General features: G+C 35.7%; 2 protein-coding genes across 3 annotated transcripts; both read right to left on the bottom strand.

The window, feature by feature from the left end:
- Window positions 1-4,764: 4,764 nt before the first annotated feature.
- On the bottom strand, window positions 4,765-16,940 carry si:dkeyp-97a10.2. Of its 2 annotated transcripts, none has more exons than XM_048153246.1 (6): window positions 16,214-16,940; window positions 16,051-16,131; window positions 12,677-13,018; window positions 7,618-7,854; window positions 7,395-7,497; window positions 4,765-5,057 (listed from the first exon to the last, which is right to left on the bottom strand). In XM_048153246.1, the coding sequence occupies exons 1-6, from the start codon at window positions 16,218-16,220 to the stop codon at window positions 4,994-4,996; spliced, it is 834 nt and encodes a 277-aa protein (XP_048009203.1). In that variant the 5' UTR covers window positions 16,221-16,940; the 3' UTR covers window positions 4,765-4,993. The 2 variants fall into 2 exon arrangements, with proteins under 2 accessions (XP_048009203.1, XP_048009204.1); XM_048153247.1 differs by having other exon boundaries at window positions 16,051-16,110.
- On the bottom strand, window positions 16,844-22,280 carry LOC125243522. The gene is made up of 6 exons (XM_048153248.1): window positions 21,537-22,280; window positions 21,377-21,440; window positions 20,863-21,189; window positions 20,510-20,755; window positions 18,552-18,624; window positions 16,844-17,177 (listed from the first exon to the last, which is right to left on the bottom strand). Exons 2-6 carry the CDS (start codon window positions 21,423-21,425, stop codon window positions 17,135-17,137), a joined length of 738 nt encoding a protein of 245 aa, XP_048009205.1. The 5' UTR covers window positions 21,426-21,440; window positions 21,537-22,280; the 3' UTR covers window positions 16,844-17,134.
- Between the last annotated feature and the right edge of the window lie 28 nt (window positions 22,281-22,308).

The raw sequence follows: 22,308 nt of genomic DNA, 5'->3' as shown, positions 1-22,308 counted from the left end.
TGTTTAATAATACTCTCTTTGTAGATCAATGGCCTTTTAGTGTTGCTTTGCTTCAGTTTGGAGTGTATCTTTCACTAATACTTGCAATAAAAAGCTTTGCTTTTGAAACACAGATCTGGTTTTTATTGGCTTCGTCCATTTCATACGTCACGTTGGAGATTTGTGTCGTGGTTTGGATGTAATGTCTGTCGACTTGGGATTATATGAGCTTCGCCTCTTCTGCATCAACAGAATGGACCAAATTAAATACGTAATAAGCATTAAGACAATCGTTTCTGATGTCCAGTTAGCTTAGACGTAAAAATTTGCATGTTTTGCATTTTTATTTTTTTATCTAATTGAGTGTAAAGTGTCTTAACTCTTGGCTGTTCGATCAAATAACGGCTGTTCAGAATGAATGCATACTGCACTAAAATCAACCTTGTGTGTGTAAAACAGTGCACATTATTCAACAAATATCTTTTTAAAAAAGTTGCATGCTACATTATCACATGATCTCACTTTGTGCATGTTTAATTCAGTGAGTGTTGCCAGTTATTTAACTTATTTTTTTTTTTCATATTCTATCCAGTTTTGTGTTGCAACATTTTATCTTCTGGCAATCGCACTGAATAATGAATCAATGATGCATTGAAATAAAACTGGAAGGTCAGGTCAAGAGCTTTGCTTTGTGCAATACAGAGAATTTTTTTTTAGATATTCAGTTAGATATGCTGGGTTAAAACAACCCAAGTTGGGTTGAAAATGGACAAACCCAGCGGTTGGGTTAAACATGCTGGATAGTTTTATTTAACCCAACTTTTGTTTAAAATGACTATATGTCTGGCTTAAAATGAACCCAAAATTGGTTAGAAATTAAAAATCAGAGGCATAATTACTAGAAGCAACAATAATAATCAAAAGGTGAACATTTAATAATAAGCAATTTAATAAATGTTTATCATTTCATTATTATTCATTAAACACATTAATAAATGTTCATTTCCAACATAATTTGGGTTCATTTTAAGCGAGCAATACAGTGATTTTTAAATAATAATTGAGTTAAATAAAACTAACTACCCAGCAGGTTGGTCAAACATTACAATAAGGTTTCGTTTGTTAATTTTAATTATCTACATTAGTTAACATGAACTAACACTGAAAAATATTTAATATAAGCATTTATTAATCTCAGTTATTAATCTCAATATTTACTAATACGTGATTAAAATCAAAAGTTGTATCTAATAAATAAAAATGAAAGTTGTAACATTAGTTAATGAACCTGAACTAACATGAACAAACAATGAACAGTTGTATTTTTATTAATTAATGTTAACAAAGATTAATAAGTACTGTAGAAAATGTTAGTTCATATTAATGCATTAACTAACCTTAACCAAAGTCCCTTTAAGACAAGTAATTTCACTCGGCGGCCATCTTTGAAACGCCTCTCGGGCATCCTAGGCATCATGCAATCTGTTTGAATGGGGAAACATCAAATTCTCCAAAACTGTTCGCCAACCTTATGATTAAATTTCATATTTGAAATCACCAATGAAATCTGACAACAACAAAAAAAATTAATTTAGTTTCTAAACGCTCGAATCATGACAAAAAAAACTGTATTTTTCAGGCTGGATCAAGCTAATGCGCATGCGCAGACCTAAATGCGCGTCTATTCGGAGGCGCGCGTCTGACTGTTTCTATAGAAACCGGTGATTCTAACGGCCGCTGAAGTGACGCGATGACTTTACCAGTCGGCGATTGGCTCTTATTTAGAAGGCGGGACTTATTCCGCCATATTGCGCGTTACACTTTCTCCCATTCAAAACAATACGAGTGACACGTCTTGTGTTATTCTATAGACCTTATGTAGCCCCGCCCCTTTTCAGCGTTGCGCTCGTTGTCTTTTGACTTCCGGTTTGTATTTCCACAGCGATATTACATTTATGAATGAACTGCGCGTTTTAAAATCTTCCCGATCTACTGACATTTGTTAAGACATCTGCTTTAAACATAACAATGCTCATGATAACTTTCATTAACTCTACAACAAGTAAATCCACTTAACCAACTAATTATTCTTTGACAGCGATGCCATAGAAATGTACAGAGCTACCGCAAAACGGAAGTTCAAAGACAATTTTATAAAGATGGCGGCGCGCTTGTTTCTCTGGTAAATAAGGTCTATAGTCTTTGCCTTAACTAATGGAACCTGATTGCAAAGTGTTAACATTTTTATTTCTGTTTTAGTAATTTTAGCACTTCATCTTTATTTTGAGTTCGTTGCCTGGCAACATTAAAAAAAACAATTAAGTTTAAAGGGGACATATCATGAAAATCTGACTTTTTCTGTGTTTAAGTGCTATAATCGGGTCCCTGGTGCACCAACCCAGAAAACGTGAAAAAGCACAATCCAGTAACTCTGTTTTGGCCAGCCTTCGTCTGCAAGCATGTGAAAAAATGAGTGACGTAGGAAGGGGATCTTATTATAATAATACCGCACCTTAATCTGCACGTTTCCACCCACAGACAACTGTAGCTGCGTCTCATTTTGGAGGCTGCGTCCTCTGGAGGTCGAATTTTAAGGCTTCATACATCATCAAGGATTTCTTATTTGAGAAAAGTAACCCTAATAAAATTGACTGTTATTCCTCAAGAGGTGTAAAATACTGTACTATACTTTTCTTTCTTACTTTGAAATGTAACAGTTACTTTTCTTAAATGAGACCGCCTCGATGACGTACGCAGCCTTCAAATGAGACCTCTGGAGGACGCAGCCTTCAAAATGAGACGCTCCATGTTATGTACCAGTTCTAACGCCATGGCAAAAGTTGGAGCAAAGCATGCTAACTGTTCACAGACGAGCACTGAACACTATTTAGAGTCTCGTTAGCTTGGATAACTTTGACTCTGGCAAGCTCGATTGCAAAAAAATGAGCGTTTCTGTCCAAGCGATATTTTGGAAACAATATTAGACCATTCACAGTATTTGATAGCAATCATAAACGTTAGCCAGGTGTGTATGGCTCTGTTTGGGAAACAGGTACGCTATGTATAATGGGCGTCCATATGGGTTTTGCATAAAAGATGAACATGATGGCACATGCTAGTGGATGAGTTGAATCAACTCCACAGCAACTACATAAATTTATCCACTAACCATTCAGAAACGTCTAAAAGTTGTAACTTCTTCCTGAGTCTCTCCATCAGTGTCAACTCCGGTTTGAACAAGGCTGAACACCGTTACTGACAATCCTCATTTTGGCTGCGTGAGATTCTCCAGCTTTGTTGTTGTTGAGCTGTTAAAGCTCCGCCGTCTTCTGGAAAGGGAGCGGAAGCAGCTAATCATTTGCATTTAAAGGGACACACACAAAAACGGCGTGTTTTTGCTCACACCCAAATAGGGGCAAATTTGACAAGCTATAATAAATGATCTGTGGGGGATTTTGAGCTGACACTTCACACACACATTCTGGAGACACCAGAGACTTATGTAATATAGTAAAACTGTTTGAATAAATCACTCAAGATACTGAGGAAAAAGTCTGAACTAAAGCAGCAGGAATTAAAATCCTGTCAGTGATGGATAAAGTGAACCAGAAGAAGCGGCGTTCATTCAGTCCATCATATCTCGCGAGTGTCCCTTTAAGGTCAGTGGAGGGCCTGTTATGTGTGATGAATCGCGATGTTCTCTTATCAGTTTTGTGTCAGCTCATCTTCATCACGAGCACCGATGGGATTTCTCCGCCATGACAGATGGAGTTCCGCGGCTCCACCCTGATCTCATCTCCGTCTAAATGGCTGAATGCAAACTTCCAGCGGTGTTTGGGAGAACTTTTGCCTCTTTAGAAGAACCTCAAAGCTGGATTAATGTTCCTCCGGGACTGTTTGACATTTTACGCTCTTCATGTTAGCAATAATCTAGAAAAGACACGTGAAAATGATAGTGCAGCTTTCCATTCAGAACATAAACAGAAGCAAGTGTAGGCTAACGACAACAAAAACAAGATATATGTTAAAAGCGGATCATTAAGAGCAGGAATGAGAGAGAAAACTGATATAAAACGGTTCTTTACAGTCTTTTCCATTTGTAAACTTGACCTCATAATTATTGCATACAAAAGAGCTCATTATGCAAATGTCATGCTGCTGTAGTTTAGACTGATTACTGTCCAGAAGAACTCATCCACTTGTCATCTAATGAAATATCAAGGTTAAAGTCGTCTAATCTTCAGTGTTCACTTGTGACTTATAAAGTCCAAGATGCAGATTGTTACTATATTATTATTATTATACACACACACACACACACACACACACACATATACATATATATATATATATATATATATATATATATACATACACACATATATATATATATATACACACACACACACACACATATATATATATATATATATATATATATATTATACACAAAATAATAATCAATTATAAAAACAATCCTAACCCAATTTTTTATTACATTTTTTTATTTTACCAGAATGTCTTTCATGAGAACTATTTATTACATTTTACCATATAATGCAATATTTTACATTAAGATGGACTTTGTATAAAAAAAGGCTTAAAAATACAGTGTATAAAAACCAAAACCAAAATATATGATAATACGCTCAAGTGTTTCACCAATCAGATTGTTTCAGACAAAACATGACATCATCCTCCAGGAAGTGGCATCATATTGGAGGGAAATCAACAGCACAGACATCATTATGGTACTTATGAGGTTTTGATTGGTTAGTTGGTTTGTTTCTCAATTTATTGATATGTTAGTGGCCATCATATTAATGTCAGAATGACGCATCCTGGTGATGCTACTCTAATTTGGTTATATAAATATGTTTGTCAATAAATATCTAATATGATACAAAACCATCTAAAGCATGGATCAATAAAGTATAAACGCGTATTCTGAAAGCTTCAAGTGACCGGCGGTCCATCAGCTTTGGTCAGTGTTTGTTTGAGTCGGTCCTGTCGCTCACAGATCCTCTTCATACGGCTCTCTCAGTCTCTCCCTTCTGTTCTGTCCATGCTTGTATCTCCTGCAGTGAACAAAATCAGAAAACTGACTAGAAGAAGTCAAGAAACTCTTGTGCTTATATTGTCACATTGCTGTTGCCTCCATTTTATTAAAGCAACAAGTCATTCATTAGTGATTTCACTACACGCAAGTTGATTGTAGACACTCTGCTTCATGTTTCATCTATAACACAGATTAATCATTCGCTGTGACACATTCTTGTGGCTTTTGCTTTGGAATGCTGATGTATGACGCAGCAGATGATTCACACACCATCTCCACCCACTGCGTGTGTGTCCGGAATGTTCAAAACTATTTAAATTCCATTTGTTGCATAATGTTGATTAGCATAGACAATCATTTTGATTCGTTTCTCAGGTTATTTTGCAGTTGCAGTAAAGCATTTACAATGGAAACACTGTATTGAACATTAGTCCCACCTCAACATCCCAGGTGGAAAAAAAAAGTACATTTCTATAATATACTTAAAGTGCTCTATTTTCATGCACTAATTTTGTACTTAATATACTTAAAATTCTTTTAATTTTCCTAAAAATGACGATTAACACCGTGTCTACACCAGACACAAGCGGCGTGATGCAACGCGTCAAATGACAATAGAACCCATTATAATCAGTGATGCTGTCTACATGTGGCGCGACACGACAACAAATTCCAACAGTAAACGGATTTCCCATTCTATTTCTCACCTAGTCCAAATGCTTTGCAACGGTCAGTTTGTCGTGTTCAGTGTAGACAGCTTTTAGCTGTTGTGGCACAATGCAACACGACATCTGGTGTAGACATGGTGTAAGGCCCCATTTACACTAGTGCGAAACAGTGTTTTAAAATGAAAATGATCCTCGTCTACACTGCATTACATGGCCGAAAATGCATGTCACATGACCGTTCATGCACACTGGGCATGCGCGTACAAGTGTAAACAGTTGCCTCTTGTGCATGTAAGCAGCTGCAGTATTTAAAAATGTTTAACTGCACAATGGATGTTAAAAATGACAACAAAGACAGCAAAGATTGCAGTTCAGTCTCCATGTTATTGTTTACACGGTATTCAAGGATATGCAGAGCAAATGTGGCCAGCCACGCCATCGTTTTCAAAAGTCTCAGTTTTGGTCCGTTTATACTGAAATGCACCCGCAGCATTTTCAAACTAAATCAGGGTCTGCAGCGTTTTTGAAAGTGCCTGTTTTTGAGATTCAAAAATGTCGGTGTAGTGTAAATGACAGGTGCAACCGTAGCAAAACTTATGCGAACTAGTGTAAACGGGGCCTAAAACTCTGAAAAATCCCATTGACTTTCATTGACGGAATGCTCAGACTTTCTTTTAAAACTACTACAAACTGAAAACCTCCAACCTTTAAAGGGATAGTTCACCCAAAAATGAAAATTTGATGTTTATCTGCTTACCCCCAGCGCATCACAGATGTAGGTGACTTTGTTTCTTCAGTAGAACACAAATTATGATTTTTAACTCCAACCGTCGCCGTCTGTCAGCCGTATAATGCACGTCAATGGTAACACCATCTATAAGAGTCAAAAAAACATGCACAGACAAATCCAAATTAAACCCTGCGGCTCGTGACGACACATTGATGTCCTAAGACACAAAACGATCGGTTTGTGCGAGAAACCAAACAGTATTTATATATTTTTTTACCTCTAATACACCACTATGTCCAACTGCCTTGAGCATCCGGTGTGTGAGGTCAAAAAACACGCTCTGATGACGGAAGTGATCTCTCGCGCTTTGGTTCAATGAGTGCGAGACATCACTGCCGCTGTCAGAGCGCGATCAGACCTCACTAAGCGAATGCTGAACGCAGTTGGACATAGTGGTGTATTAGAGGTAAAAAATGATATAAATACTGTTTGGTTTCTCACACAAACCGTTCGTTTCGTGTCTTAGGACATCAATGTGTCATCACGAGCTGCAGGGTTTAATTTGGATTTGTCTGTGCATGTTTTTTTACTCTTATAGATGGTGTTACCGTTTCAATGCATTATTTGACTGACAGATGGCAACGGTTGGAGTTAAAAATCATAATTTGTGTTCTACTGAAGAAACAAAGTCACCTACATCTTGGATACGCTGGGGGTAAGCAGATAAACATCAGATTTTCATTTTTGAGTGAACTATCCCTTTAAGGTTTTAAAACTACTTCAAACTTTCTGGCTAGGCTTGTCTCAACAAACTTTTTTATCTAGTTTAACTTGATGTTCTGAAATAACAAAAACTGAAATAAAATCTATATAGACAAAATACTACAATTTTAAAATAAAATAAAGTTTAATATTAATATAAACTAAAAATGAAACACTGTGACATGTTTAAACGCACCTCCACATTAGAAAGGCCAGAGACGAGGCTATGAGCAGCAGCAGCAGCAGCAGGAGAAACACAACGACAGCACTCGTGCTCCTGTTTGTGCTTTCACACGGCTCTGAAACACACACACTGTCACTGAACACCTCCGGTCATTCATCAACCCAGATGTTACATGCTCAAAACCTAAAGAAAAATAATTCCTATAATTTATGACGGCTCTACGCCGATGCTGTACCTGCGGTGTATGTGGCTGAACTGTGTCCCAGTTTGTTGCTCACCACGCAGGTGAAATGTCCGCAGAAGGTGCTGGAGACGATCAGAGACGTTCCATCTGCCGAAACGTGGCCCACTTTCTCCGTCACGGCCACTTTCTCATGAAGCCAAGAGAAGGAGGGTTCAGTTCCCCAGGCCTCCATACAGTGAAGAACGGAGTGAGACACATTCACCATCACTGACACGTGATTCACCGCCACTGACACACACACACACGAAACCGAATAAATTACTGGAGAAATGAACAAGAACACAATAAAGAAAGAAATAGGTCACTCCTATTATGGAGTGCATTTTTCTACCATATTGAATAAACTCACAATTTATGAACATTTGTGGCACATTATTTATATATATATATATATATATATATATATATATATATATGTGTGTGTGTATGTGTATATATATATATATATTTTTTTTTCATTATTATAATTTAAATATAAATTTATAAATTTCATACAAATAATTAAAAAAAATAATTAAAATTAAAAAAGTTTTTTATATATTACATATTTATGTTTTTATTATTATTTTACCAGAATGTCTTTCATTGTGAGAACAATTTATCACATTTTACCATATTATACAAAATTTTATATTAAGATGGACTTTGTATAAAAAGTGTGGATGTTTAGCTATGTGATTTAGTCTTAAAGGGGTCATGAACTGCGTTGTTTTATTGTTTTATAATGTTTCCTGTGGTGCACTTATAATGTTACTTTACATCAAAAATGGTCATAAATTAGAAATAAAAGCCATTTTTCCTCTGATTTGATTTGACCCTCTGATTTTAGTCCTCTGATTTGAGCGCTCTGTTTTAAGGGGCGTGTCTGCTGTGAGACTTCAGTGTAAACGCCCACTGCTGTGATTGGCTGACATATTTGCATATGAAATAGCTAACTCTCTTTAAAACTTTTAGCACTATTTTACTATTACAGCTCTCAAGGTTAACTAATCGTGAAAAGTGTTGATTATAGCATTACATGTAGATCTGTGGCATTATATTTAGATCGTGGCATGAAAGGTTGCAGTGATGAACATTGTAGCCGATCACAGACATGTTGTTGAGATCATGAAAGCAGTGATCTCGTCAATTTCTGCACATAAACGAATGCTTTCATCATAACTAACAGTGCAAACGTGATGTAACAGAGATTTGTTGAATAAAACGGGAGTTTTGCCACGAGTCCAGAACTTAGTCACTGATAAACTCACACTGTTTGATTGACAGCTCCAGCGATTGTAAAGGGAGCGTTCTTTGATCGCTTTCTATATATAATTTAATCACATTTAAATAACAGATTATTTTCATCCTACTAAGAGAAAGAGCGTGAAGTTGAGCGTTTAGTCACTGGTTTGATTTACTGACACACAGACAAAGATCATCTGACTGTACATGAATCATTAATATCAGATCAGGCATTAGAATGAACACAGTTACTGACATGTTGTTGCATTACTGTCGAGTCCATATCGTAAAAGTCTGTTTGCACCGAAATGTGATTGATTTACCAAAGAATCCACAGTGAAATGTACCGAATACAAATAAATAAAGCTCAACTGAAAATAAATAACCATATTCCTGCATTAGGATTCTTTGAAAGGTAATGTTATTTTAGTCCTGTATCGCTCTTCTCTCCTCCTCATCTCACTAGCATGCCAGTGGGCGGGGCTAACATTACAATGATGAAGTAGGCGTTGATTTCTTCTGTGGAGGCGGAGTTTCACCTATCTATAGGGGATGAGTCGTTCACTGGGTCTGGACTAACAAGGAAGTTTTCAGTTCTGAACTTACAGGATAAAAAGCTGATTTGAAAGTTGATTTCTCAATTCATGACCCCTATAAAATTTTGTGTATAAAAACCAAAACCAAAATATAATTGGTTATGATAATTAAGTGAATTTTAAATTATTTCAGTATGTTGGCACACTCAAGTGTTTCACCAATCAGATCGTTTCAGACAAAACATGACATCATCCTCCAGGAAGTGTCATCATTTTGGAGGGAAATCAACAGCACAGACATCAGTAAGTATTAGTAATGGTACTTACTGTATAAATTCTGTGATGTTTTGAGGGTTAGTTGGTTTGTGTCTCTCTAAAACATCATTCTGTTTGATTAAATGACACAAATCAGTTCAAAAGATTGTTAAAGATGACGCCTTCATGTGAGCTAACTGAATATGTTCAAGTATTGCTGTAAAAGTTTCAAAGTTTAATCTTACATTTTTTTTTTTGTATGTTTTGCATGAAATGATTTTTCAGTTTTTATATTAAAATTAATTTTGTATGAAAAGTTGAAGTGTTCAGGTGTGCATTATACAGTTAAAAGTGTATAATAGTGTATGATATACAATATAGTCTGTACGTTTAGTGGTTTAGGCAGAAATAAGTGGAGAAGAACATCAGGGGCCGTATTCACAAAACATTTTATCTTACCAGTTCTCCTAAATAGCAGTAAAAGTTCTTAGCTAAGAGTTTTCTCTTAAAACCTATTCACAAAGCTGCTGAGACAAACTTTTACTAAGGAATAGACAGAAGTCTTAAGTTAAGAGTAAGGGCGGGGTTGACCTCATTGCTATGGAGTATACACACAGTGATTGGCTGATGGGGGAGGAGTCAGTGATTTAATCATTGAAATATTGTAGAATGAGGTGTCATGTTTCCACATTAAAATAAAGGTTTTAAAATACAAATGTTGCCCTACTCAAATAAATATTTTTAAATAAAAATGTTGCCATAGTCAAAATAAAATGTTGCCATATTGTTGCCATAAAGGTTTTAAAATGTAGGCCAAGTGTCACTAATTAAACTATCCACCTCTTGGGTGTCTGCATCTCAACAGAATGCAGAATTCAAGTGACAAATTATGTTTTATAAACAAAGTTTAGGAGAAACACATTCAGACGGTCTTTCTAATCAACTCGAGAGGAGAAATATATACACAGACGAGAGCCGACTCTCCTATAGTTACTTCAACGGTTTTCTGCATCCCTCTGCCAACCCGCTCCTCACTCTCGGCTGGGGATACAGGGAGAAATTTGGGCTAAATTCCAAGCTCGGAGCCCTCGATCCCCTTGGACAGCACAACCAAATACGCTTTTATATAATATATATATATATATATATATATATATATATATATATATATATATATATATATATATATATATATATATATATATATATGTCAGATACAAAATCAATCACCAGTCACAATGAAGAAGACATTGATTTTTACTCAACTGTAAGACTTAAATGTGCATGTATCTTTCTATTCATTGAGACTCACTTGGTTGTTGTGACCAGTGATCTTCCGGCCGTAAATAAAACTTCATTTCTACAAAGAGCAACTTGGAAGTCGTGTCAGGTATATGCTGCACAGCTAAATAGAAGATCCTACGCTCAAAAGACAACAAAAGTAACAGCCAAGTGTGATTGAGGTAGTGATAGTAGCTTCTTGACGGGACGCCGTCACCATACTTCAGGGAAGTATTGGATTGTATTGTAAGTATTCAGGAATTCAGGGAATTACCTCGAGATACTGTAGTATTATATTAACAACTAGGAGTTGTTTAAATTGTCAGTGGTGAAGTCAGATATGTATTGAGAATTTCCACGACAGTTTATATATATATATATTCAGTACAGTCCAAAAGTTTGGAACCACTAAGATTTTTAATGTTTTTAAAAGAAGTTTCGTCTGCTCACCAAGGCTACATTTATTTAATTAAAAATACAGTAAAAAACAGTAATATTGTGAAATATTATTACAATTTAAAATAACTGTTTTCTATTTGAATATATTTCACAAAGTAATTTATTCCTGTGATGGCAAAGCTGAATTTTCAGCATCATTACTCCAGTCTTCAGTGTCACATGCTCCTTCAGAAATCATTCTAATATGCTGATCTTGCTGCTCAAGAAACATTTAATGTGTACAATTGTACAAAATATTTGTGTACAATATTTTTTTTCAGGATTATTTGATGAATAGAAAGTTCAAAAGAACAGTGTTTATCTGAAATCTAATCTTTTGTAACATTATAAATGTCTTTACTGCCACTTTTGATTGATTTAATGCATCCTTGCTGAATAAAAGTATTCATTTCTTTCATTTCTTTAAAAAAAATAAAAATAAAAATTCTTACTGACCCCAAACTTTTGAACGGTAGTGTATAATGCTACAGAAGCTTTGTATTTCAGATAAATGCTGTTCTTTTGAACTTTCTATTCATCAAGGAATCCTGAAAAAAAAAAGTACACAACTGTTTTCAACATTGAAAATAATCATAAATGTTTCTTGAGCAGCAGATCAGCATATTAGAATGATTTCTGAAGGATCATGTGACACTGAAGACTGGAGTAACGATGCTGAAAATTCAGCTTTGATCACAGGAATAAATTACTTTGTCAAATATATTTAAATAGTACACAGTTATTTTAAATTGTAATAATATTTCACAATATTACTGTTTTTACTGTATTTTTAATTAAATAAATGTAGCCTTGGTGAGCAGACGAAACTTCTTTTAAAAACATTAAAAATCTTAGTGGTTCCAAACTTTTGGACTGTACTGTATATATATTTATTTATTTGCTAAAGTTTGTTTTTTGCCGTCTCATTGTAGATTTATATCTATAAATCAAAATGTATTGCATTTATGAAGAAAAGGTTCAGCACCCAAGGCTCTATCGCTATTGCCTCATGGTGTACAGTGTCTTTAGGTTGTTTAGGACTGTTTGTGATTTGGTCTTAGTGACTTGGGAGTCCTCTTGACTACTCCTAATGTTTCACTGATTTAGGAGCTAGTTTTAGCGCTAAAATGCATTGTGAATTGCTCTTAGAGCAAAAAATTAGGACTGACACGCCCATTATTTTTAAGAGTTTCTCCTAAATCATCAAGTTAGGAGCTACTTTTAGCCTTAAGATGTTTTGTGAATTCGGCCCCAGAGTGTTTGAGGAGTATCAGCAGAGCACATGTGAATGAATTGGAGGCTTAAGTTGATCTTACGATACTCCTGAATGGTTTGCTGTGCAGAGCGTCTCTGTCCTGATTGGTCAGTAACAGTGACCGTATAAACGCCGCCGTCCTCTGCCTGAAAATCCTTGATCTTCAGCATGGATCCCTGCTCCTCCAACGTCACTCTCCAATCTCCCATCACGTTATGAGGAAACTCCGCCACTGTTGAACTCTTCCCAGAAGTCTTTGCACTGTGCTCCCATGTCACTTTAGCCACACGTTCACCCTCCAGCAGCTCGATCTGTGCCTGCAGGATCAGATTCTGGCTTCTGATCACATACACAGACTGCTGGTTTGTGAAGCGGACGGACAAACACTGGACACTCCAGAGCCCTGCGGTTACAACACACATTATTAAACATGCTTATATTTCTAAATTATGATAATATGAGCTTGATGCTAAAGCATTTAACTGCTAAAGCACAATATGAGCTTGATGCTAAAGCATTTAACTGCTAAAGCACAAACACAGTATAAAACATACTGTGCCTGATGAAGGCCTTTTGGTCGAAACGTTGCATTGGAGCAGTTATTTTCAGAGTGCGAACTTCACATTTCTCTTTTTTCAGTAGTTTTTTTTGTCGTCCTGCACCTCAGCCCAGTTTGTTTTTTGTTTTTTTTGGGGATGTGCACATCTACCTGATTTTTTTGATTATTTTACAGTATAAAACAACAACATCAGTATTTAAAAAATATAATTATTATAATAATGTAGTTCATCAATCTAACTGTAGACCATGTTTATGGTTGCCAAAAATTCAAATATTAATTAAAAGATAAAGGAAAAATGTAAAAAAATAAAAACAATAATGGTGACTACTAATCTATTAGTCATGTGTTGCACAAGAAACATTTCTGATTATTATCAATGTTAAAACAGTTGTGCTGCTTCATATTTTTGTGGGAATTGCGATATCTTTTTCTTTGAATAGAGAGTTCAAAAGAACAGCATTTATTTGTAATAGAAAATACACCACCATTCAATAAAAGTTAATATATGCTAATTATTGAAATAATATACAGTGCCCTCCACAAATATTGGCACCCATAGTAAATATGAGCAAAGGTGGCTATGAAAATAAATCTGCATTGTTTATTTACATTTATGCATTTGGCAGACGCTTTTATCCAAAGCGACTTACATTGCATTATACTATACATATTGGTATCTGAGCATGTGCAATCCCTGGGATTGAACCCATGACCTTGGCATTGCTAATGCCACGCTCTAACCACTGAGCTACAGGAAAGCATCCTTTATCCTTTTGATCTTTCATTCAAAAAATTCACAAAAATCTAACCTTTCAGAATTGAAAGTGGGGGAAAATCACGTTTTTCTCCAAAACACGTTGGCCACAATTATTGGCACCCCTAGAAATTCTTACAAGTAAAATATCTCTGAAGTATATTCCCGTTCATATTTACATTTTTTAGCCCACCAGGGTGATCATGAACATGAAATTGTCCAGCCATGACTTCCTGTTCCACAGGAGAATAAACATGAGGAAACACAAAGGCCAAATTCCCGTAATCATTCGTCACAATGAGTAAAGATTGAGTGGACAAAGACTCTTCAAGGATCACAGCTGGAGAATTGCAGAGATTAGTTGAGTCTTGAGTCTCAGAAAGCCTAAAAAAATTATCAAACAGCACCTACATCCCCACAAGTTGTTTGGGAGGGTTTCTAGAAAAATCCTCTGCTCTCATCCAGAAACAATCTCCAGCATATTCAGTTGTCAGACACGACTGGAACTTCAAACGGGACCGGCTTCTGTGGTCAGATGAAACAAAAAAAGAGCTTTTTGGCAGCAAACCCACCAGATGGGTTTGGTGCACACATGGATAAAAAGTGCCCCATGTCCACGGTTAAATATACTGCTGGATCTTTAATGTTGTGGGCCTATTTTTCTGCTGGAGGTCCTGGACATCTTGTTCAGATACATCATGGATTCTATCAAATACCAACAGATAAAAAATCTAAAATCAAAACCTACAAATCCTATAGTGGACTGTGGTTGGATCTTCCATCAGGACAATGATCCAAAACAAACACAAAAATGGGTCACTGAGCACAAAATGAAGCTTCTGCCATGACCATCTCAGTCCCCTGACCTGAACCCTAAAGAGAATGAGTGGAGTGAACTGAAGAGAAGAAGCACCAACATGGAGGATCTGGAGAGATTCTGCATGAAGGAATGATCTCTGATCTCTTGTCAGGTGTTCTCCAAACTCATCAGGAGTTATAGGTGAAGACTCAGAGCTGTTATCTTGGGAAATGGAGGTTGTAATAATTGGGTGCCAATAACTTTGGCCAACGTGAACTAGAGAAAAACATTTATTTCATAATGTGAGTTTCCCCCATTTTCAATTCTTTTCCTTCGATGAAAGGATAGAATTTTGTGAATTTTTTTGAATGAAAGATCAAAAGGATAAACAATGCAGATTTACCAGCCACCTTTGCTCATATTTATTAAGGATGCCAATAATTGTGGAGGGCACTGTAGTTCAAAAATAACTGTAGACTGTTTATGGAAATGTAAATATAAAAAAAAAGGGAAAATGTTAATTATTTATTTTAAAACAAACAAACAAACAACCATAATCGACTTCTAATCTTAATATTGGAGGCATTATGTCTCCCATAATATCAAAAAGATACATTTCTTATTATTATCAATTTTGAATAAAGTGGTGCTGCTTGATATTCTTGTGGCAAATGTAATACTTTTTTCTTGATTTTTTTTTATGAATAGAGAGTTCAAAATAACAGCATTTAAAAAGAAATAGAAATAGAAATAAAAACTAAATTAAAAAAGACACCTACATTCAATAAATGTTATATATATATATATTTTTTTTTGTTTTTTTTGTTAAATATATACATGCATGTGTGTGTATTTATATAGTACACATTATGTAAATACAAACTTTGATTAATTGTGATTAATAGTTTGATAGAACTAATATATATATATATATATATATATATATATATATATATATATATGTAATCCATTGATCTAACTGTAGAGTGTTTATGGTGTTTTTTATGTCACAAAAAAATAAATGTTAAAAAAGGAAAGATGATTGATCTGATTATTGGTGTCATTACATCCCACATAATAAGAAACATTTCTTATTATTATCAATTTTAAATAAAGCTGTGCTGATTAATATTTTTGTGGAAACTGATCATTTTTTTCTGGATTCTTTGATGAATAGAAAGTTCTAAAGAACAACATTTATTTGAAATAGAAATAAAAGTACCATTTGGCTGCAGAATGCTGTGATTGGCCAATCAAAATCCAGTATTCCAGCGAGTCGTGAAACCACAATATAAACATATAAAGACACAAATCACTCACAGCAGACATGCAAAAGCAGGAGGGTCCGAATGAACGGCTGCAGTCGTGGGTCCATGTCGCCTGCATGGAGGAGAGAATCAGCTGCTCGTGCAGAAAAGCGACTGAAGGTCAGACAGATTACAGGCGGAGTCTGAAACTTTATGAGTGTTTATACTGGACTCACCTCTCATAACTTCCTGAAAGAAACGCTTGTGTCCTGAAACTTCTGTCCCATAAAAGTACTAGAGCAGAGCTGGGAACATGTTGTTGGTGAGAGAACGGGACTGATGTGATTCTGTGTGCTCGTGTGCTCGGTCTGTTGAGTTCACCGAGTCAAAGGTCTTTAGGCGTCACCGTGTTTGCAAAGTGAGCCGTTTCCTTCTTCCTTTTCCTGTGGAGTAAAGCCACTATTCTCTGTTTCGACAAGCAGATCTTCCAACCCTCCCATCACCGCTCCACTCTCAAGATCACTTTTGTTCTCAAACTCAAACATCAGTATTTGCAAATGCTTCAACAGCAGAATAATAAGGACAAGTGAGGTAGACTTCAGCAAATGAACAGTACTGATATTCATTCTGTAAACAGAACAACTTCTGCTGTCTCGAAGCATAGATCCATACAAAACAACTTTACATCTAGCTTCCTAAAGATTTAAAGTACGAGTCTTTCTGTACAATGAACACAAGCATTCTTCTGTCCAAATGAATCAAATCTTCAGTTTATGAGTGAAAAAAACAACTGCAGAAGAACAAGAAAATATTTTTACCAGATCAAGAAAACATTTTTCCTTGAGAATATTTAAGCCTAGAAAACTGTTTGAGAGTTGCATATATTCAGAGTCACAACATAAATGTACAATTTTTCAAGTACAGTAACAGTGAGTAAACAGGAATCACAGCCAGTGTGATATTTATCATGGTGAGGCATTTCTAATAAAAGAGGAAAAAAGCTCTGAATTAAATGATCCCAGTGATATAGTATATGTAACATAAATAATCAACAAAATTATCAAAATAAAATGATTATAAGTATATGTTGACATGTAAATAAATAAATAAATAAAATGTTGTATGTGGATCCAGTCAGTCATGACCAACTCCTTTGGCTAGAGAACATCACGTTTTTTCCATCTCTTCAGGAAAAGAAACCTGAAATACAAAGTTTATGTGAAAAGGAAGTAAAGAGACTAAGACTGGGCGATATAGCTAAAAAGATTCAATCTAAATATATTTTTCAGGCTTTCAACAATATTTGATGCAACTCAAAATTTAGATTTATTTAATCATTTTCATTCATGCAAATACTGAACTACTATGTATATGTTGCTCATTTTAATATAAAAATGCCACACAGGGAACATTTTTCAAATCAAAGAGTTTCAAATCAATTCAATCGAACATCATTTGTGCTACTGAAGTTTACATCACTATTAAAGGTGCCCTAGATTGTTTTTTTTACAAGATGTAATATAAGTCCTAGGTGTCCCCTGAATGTGTCTGTGAAATTTCAGCTCAAAATACCCCATAGATTTTTTTTAATTAATTTTTTTAGCTGCCTATTTTGGGGCATCATTAACTATGCACTGATTTTTTCAGCACGGCCCCTTTAAGAGATGCGCTCCATCTGCCACACAAGCTCTCGACTATATTACAGCGCATTTACAAAGTTCACACAGCTAATATAACCCTCAAATGGATCTTTACAAGATGTTCGTCATGCATGCTGTATGCATGCTTCGAATTATGTGAGTATAGTATTTATTTAGATGGTTACGTTTGATTCTGTGTGAGTTTGAGGCTATGCTCTGTGGCTAAAGCTAACATTACACACTGTTGGAGAGATTTATAAAGAATGAAGTTGTGTTTATGCATTATACAGACTGCAAGTGTTTAAAAATGAAAATAGCAACGACTCTTGTCTCCGTGAATACAGTAAGAAATGATGGTAACTTTAACCTCATTTAACAGTATATTAGCAACATGCTAATGAAACATTTAGAAAGACAGTTTACAAATATCACTAAAAATATCATGGATCATGTCAGTTATTATTGCTCCATCTGACATTTTTCGCTGTTGTTCTTGCTTGCTTACCTTGTCTGTGCACAGATCCAGACATTAATACTGCCTTTCCTTGTCTAATGCGTCGAATGGGCTGGCATTATGCAAATATTGGGGTCATACATATTAATGATCCCGACTGTTACGTAACAGTCGGTGTTATGTTGAGATCCGAGTGTTTTCCGGAAGTCTTTTAAACAAATGAGATTTACATAAGAAGGAGGAAACAATGGGGTTTGAAACTCAATGTATGTCTTTTCCATGTACTGAACTCTTGTTATTCAACTATGCCAAAGTAAATTCAAATTCTGATTCTAGGGCACCTTTAAAACATCTTTGGCTTTAATGACATGCTCACAGCCAAATAAAAAGTGCATTTAAATGATCACAATATTTACAGATCTATTGTGAATATTCAATATAAAACAGATATAATGAGTAGAACAGATAAGAAGGTCTTACCCGGCCACGCACAGCACTACTATAACTATAACTATAACTGCAATCAGTCCTGAACAACAGGGATTCCAAGATTCTGAGGAAAACAAACAAACAAACAACACTGAAACCAGCTGTAGACAAACTGACATGCTATATACAGTGTCCTCCACAATTATTGGCACCCGTAGTAAATATGAGCAAAGGTGGCTGTGAACATAAATCTGCATTGTTTATCCTTTTGATCTTTCATTCAAAAAAAAATCACAAAATTATAACCTTTCATCGAAGTAAAACAATTGAATGTCACATTATGAAATAAATGTTTTTCTCCAATACATGTTGGCCACAATTATTGGCACCCCTAGAAACACCAGGGTGACTAAGAGCATGAAATTGTCTAGCCATGACTTCCTGTTCCACAGAAGTACAAACAGGAGGAAACACAAAGGCCAAATTCCCGTAATAATCCACACACAGCACTACTGGAACTATAACTGCAATCAGTCCTGAACAACAGGGATTCCAAGATTCTGAGGAAAACACACAACACTGAAACCAGCTGTAGACAAGCTGACATGCTATATATATTATACTATTACTATAGTCATACTTTCAAATGATAGTTTGAATGAACTGCTATCAAATAGTGTTGAGGACAGTTTGCACAAATTAGCTGGTTGTGATGGAATTAAATAACCAAGTCTTTTCTCATGAATATGAATTAGATTATGCACAAATTTTGCAAAGGTTTTGATGAAGGGCACTCCTTCAGTCTTTTGCTATTTTGTCATGAACTGCATTTCCCATAACCCTTTGCCCGGACTCATTATGCTTCATTACTTTCACCTGTGTCTCATTACCTGGTTGTCTATTTAAGCCCTGTTTATTCAGTCATTCATTGTAAAATCTTGAACTGCATTTGTGAGCATGCCTTTGATTATCTGTTCTATAGTTTTGACCCTGTTTTCTGGATTTGTTCTGTTCGCTTGTCTTGGATTACTCTGTTTACCTGAGTTTCTGCCCTGGTATCTGTTTGGATTGTTTGCCTGTGTTTAGACTTCTTGTCTGTTTTTGTACTATGATTCTGGAATTACTGCATCTGGATCCCAGCCTTTGTGTCTCTGAGCAGTATGCAATATTAATATTATTAATACAGTGTCTCTTAATATTATTTAATGGACCTGAGCTAACATGAACAATGGACAGATGTTAACTAACACCAACAAAAATTAATACTGTAATAAATTGCTCATTGTAAGTTAATTTTAGTTAACGCATTAAAGAGTTGGTTCACCCAAACATGAATTTGTCATTAATTACTCACTCTCATGTCGTTCCACACCTGTAAGGCCTGTAAGAACACATGATGTTTTTGATGAAATTTGAGTTGTTTTTTTTCTCCCATAGAAAGCAATGTCATTACCACATTCAAAGTCCAGAAAAGTAGTAAAGACATTGTTCAGATAGTCAGCGTGACTGCAGTGGTTCAACCTTAATGTTATGAAGCGAAGAGAATACTTTGTGCACAAAAACAAAACAAAAATAACATTTTAAGTTTTTGTGCATTAAGTATTCTCATCGCTTCATAACATTAAGGTTGAATCACTGTAGTCATGCTGACTATTTTAACAATGTCTGTCTGGACCTTGAATGTGGTAATTACATTGCTTTCTATGGAGGAGAAAAAAAAACCCTTGGATTTAATCAAAAATATCTTAATTGGTGTTCTGAAGATGAACGAAGGTCTTACAAGTGTTGAATGACATGAGGGAGAATAATGACAGAAATGTAATTTGTCTTTATCATTTGGAACTTGGAAAGCTCAGATTTGATGCATCAAAACTAATTCTAGACACCATAAAACCATCCAGTCCGACATTGAGTGATTTATTTGGACATCACATTAACTACAGACAGCTTCTGGGACATTTACCCCTAAATATTCAAAAATGCCACACATTCTTGACATTGAACAATACCTTTTGGTTGTTCTTCATAATGTGTTGTGACCCGTGTCCCCAGGCTGCTCTTGATGATGCAGGTGTAGTTAACTCCCTTAACCTGAGAGATGTCGAGTCTACTGCCACCTGCTAACAGTGCCGTTTGATTGGTTACTGCCACTCCATCAACCAGCCATGAGAACTGAGGGCTATCCCACTGCGCCATGTCATGCTTCTCCAGCACACACTCCAGCACACGTACAATCACCGCCTTTGGAGGTTCCTCTGAGGAGAGAGAAGTATCGTTCAACTCGTTTAACTGGTTTTTGTTTTTGTGTGTTCTGCACGACATGCTGCCTTTGTACTTAAACTGAAACTCTGGTCATATTTACCAATCTTTCTCACTTCTACAGAGTCATACTGCTGATATCCATTACTGTCTGTAACGGTGACCTTGTAGATCCCAAAGTCTTCTTCTGCAACATCAGTGATCCGCAGAAGTGCATCTCCTTTCTCCAAAGATATTCTGCTTCCAGGAGCACCTGATAGTCTTACGTTTTTTTCCCCTCTCTCTCGGTCCCATGTCACCATGTCTATCTCGTCGTCTGGATTTTCTTTCTCAAATGCGGCTTCCAGAACAAGAGTTTGTCCGAGTGCAACAATCAGAGGTCGTCCAGTCTTAAAGTGTACTGATATTGCTCCATGAAGACACACAGGCACTGATGACAGTTATTAAGAAAGAATTATATTACATAGCCTAAAGGGTTTGCAAACCGACTGGTCACTATTTATTTTGTTTTCACCACTTTTAATGAGAAATGCATTCTCAATAATAGTAATGCAATTGTATTTATTTCCTGTTGAAGCATAAATAGCATTTATTTTATTCAATAACATCAGACTCACTGTGAATGACTGTGTTACACAGAATCCAAACCAGTATCCATGACTCCATGACACCTGACAAATCCTTAGAGACGGAAATTATTTCTGATTAAGTTTTTCACTCAAAGTTTCATTCAGGTGAGTGACTCGTTGGCCATCAGGTCAAAATAAACAATCTTACCTTGACTTTCGAAGCTTAAACTCCGTGTTTACTGTCTTTCTGTTGCACTGAGATCGTATTATACCAAAAACTGAGTTTTAACAACAGGCTACAATTTAGCGATCAGGCACAACGATAGAACCTGAGATCATTACAATTATGGATTGAATAAAAACGAGTGATTAAAGTTATTTATAGACTCAGTAAGCAATTTTTTTCTTTTTCGTGTGTGGTTTCTGCAACAGGTCGACGCGTGGCTTTCACTTTCTGAATTTGTTGACGCCTCACCTGACATCACAACACCTGAGAAACAGTGAAATAAACCCATTTTGTTAATGTTGAAAATAAAATAATGTAGAAATAAACACAATCACAGCAGTGGAGCAGATGAAATGAGAGCATTAAATGCCCCTGGCTCTACTAGTCCTCATTTAGTTTTCACTAGTCAACATTACAATTCCAGATATCAATTCTGTAATTTTGACTAGTCGTAAGTGGATGCAAGATATCTACGTGATTTTATGCATTGAAGATATCTACAAATTAGTTTTGACTAGTAGAGACTGTAATTAAAGATATCTATGATTTATTTTGTACTATGCATAATTCTAACTTGAGATATCTCAACTTAGTTTTACTAGTGTTAATTAAAGGGTTAGTTCACCCAAAATTAAAATTGTCAGTTTACTCAGATCTGCTTTGTTACAAACATTCTTCCAAATATCTTCCTTTGTGTTCAGCAGAACAAATAAATTCATACAGGTTTGAAACAACTTGACAGCATATTCATTTT

Source organism: Megalobrama amblycephala, linkage group LG13 (assembly GCF_018812025.1).
Source record: "Megalobrama amblycephala isolate DHTTF-2021 linkage group LG13, ASM1881202v1, whole genome shotgun sequence".
Taxonomy (NCBI): domain Eukaryota; kingdom Metazoa; phylum Chordata; class Actinopteri; order Cypriniformes; family Xenocyprididae; genus Megalobrama; species Megalobrama amblycephala.
Note: the sequence above shows the minus strand (reverse complement) of the source record. Positions and strands in the feature narration are given on the sequence as shown.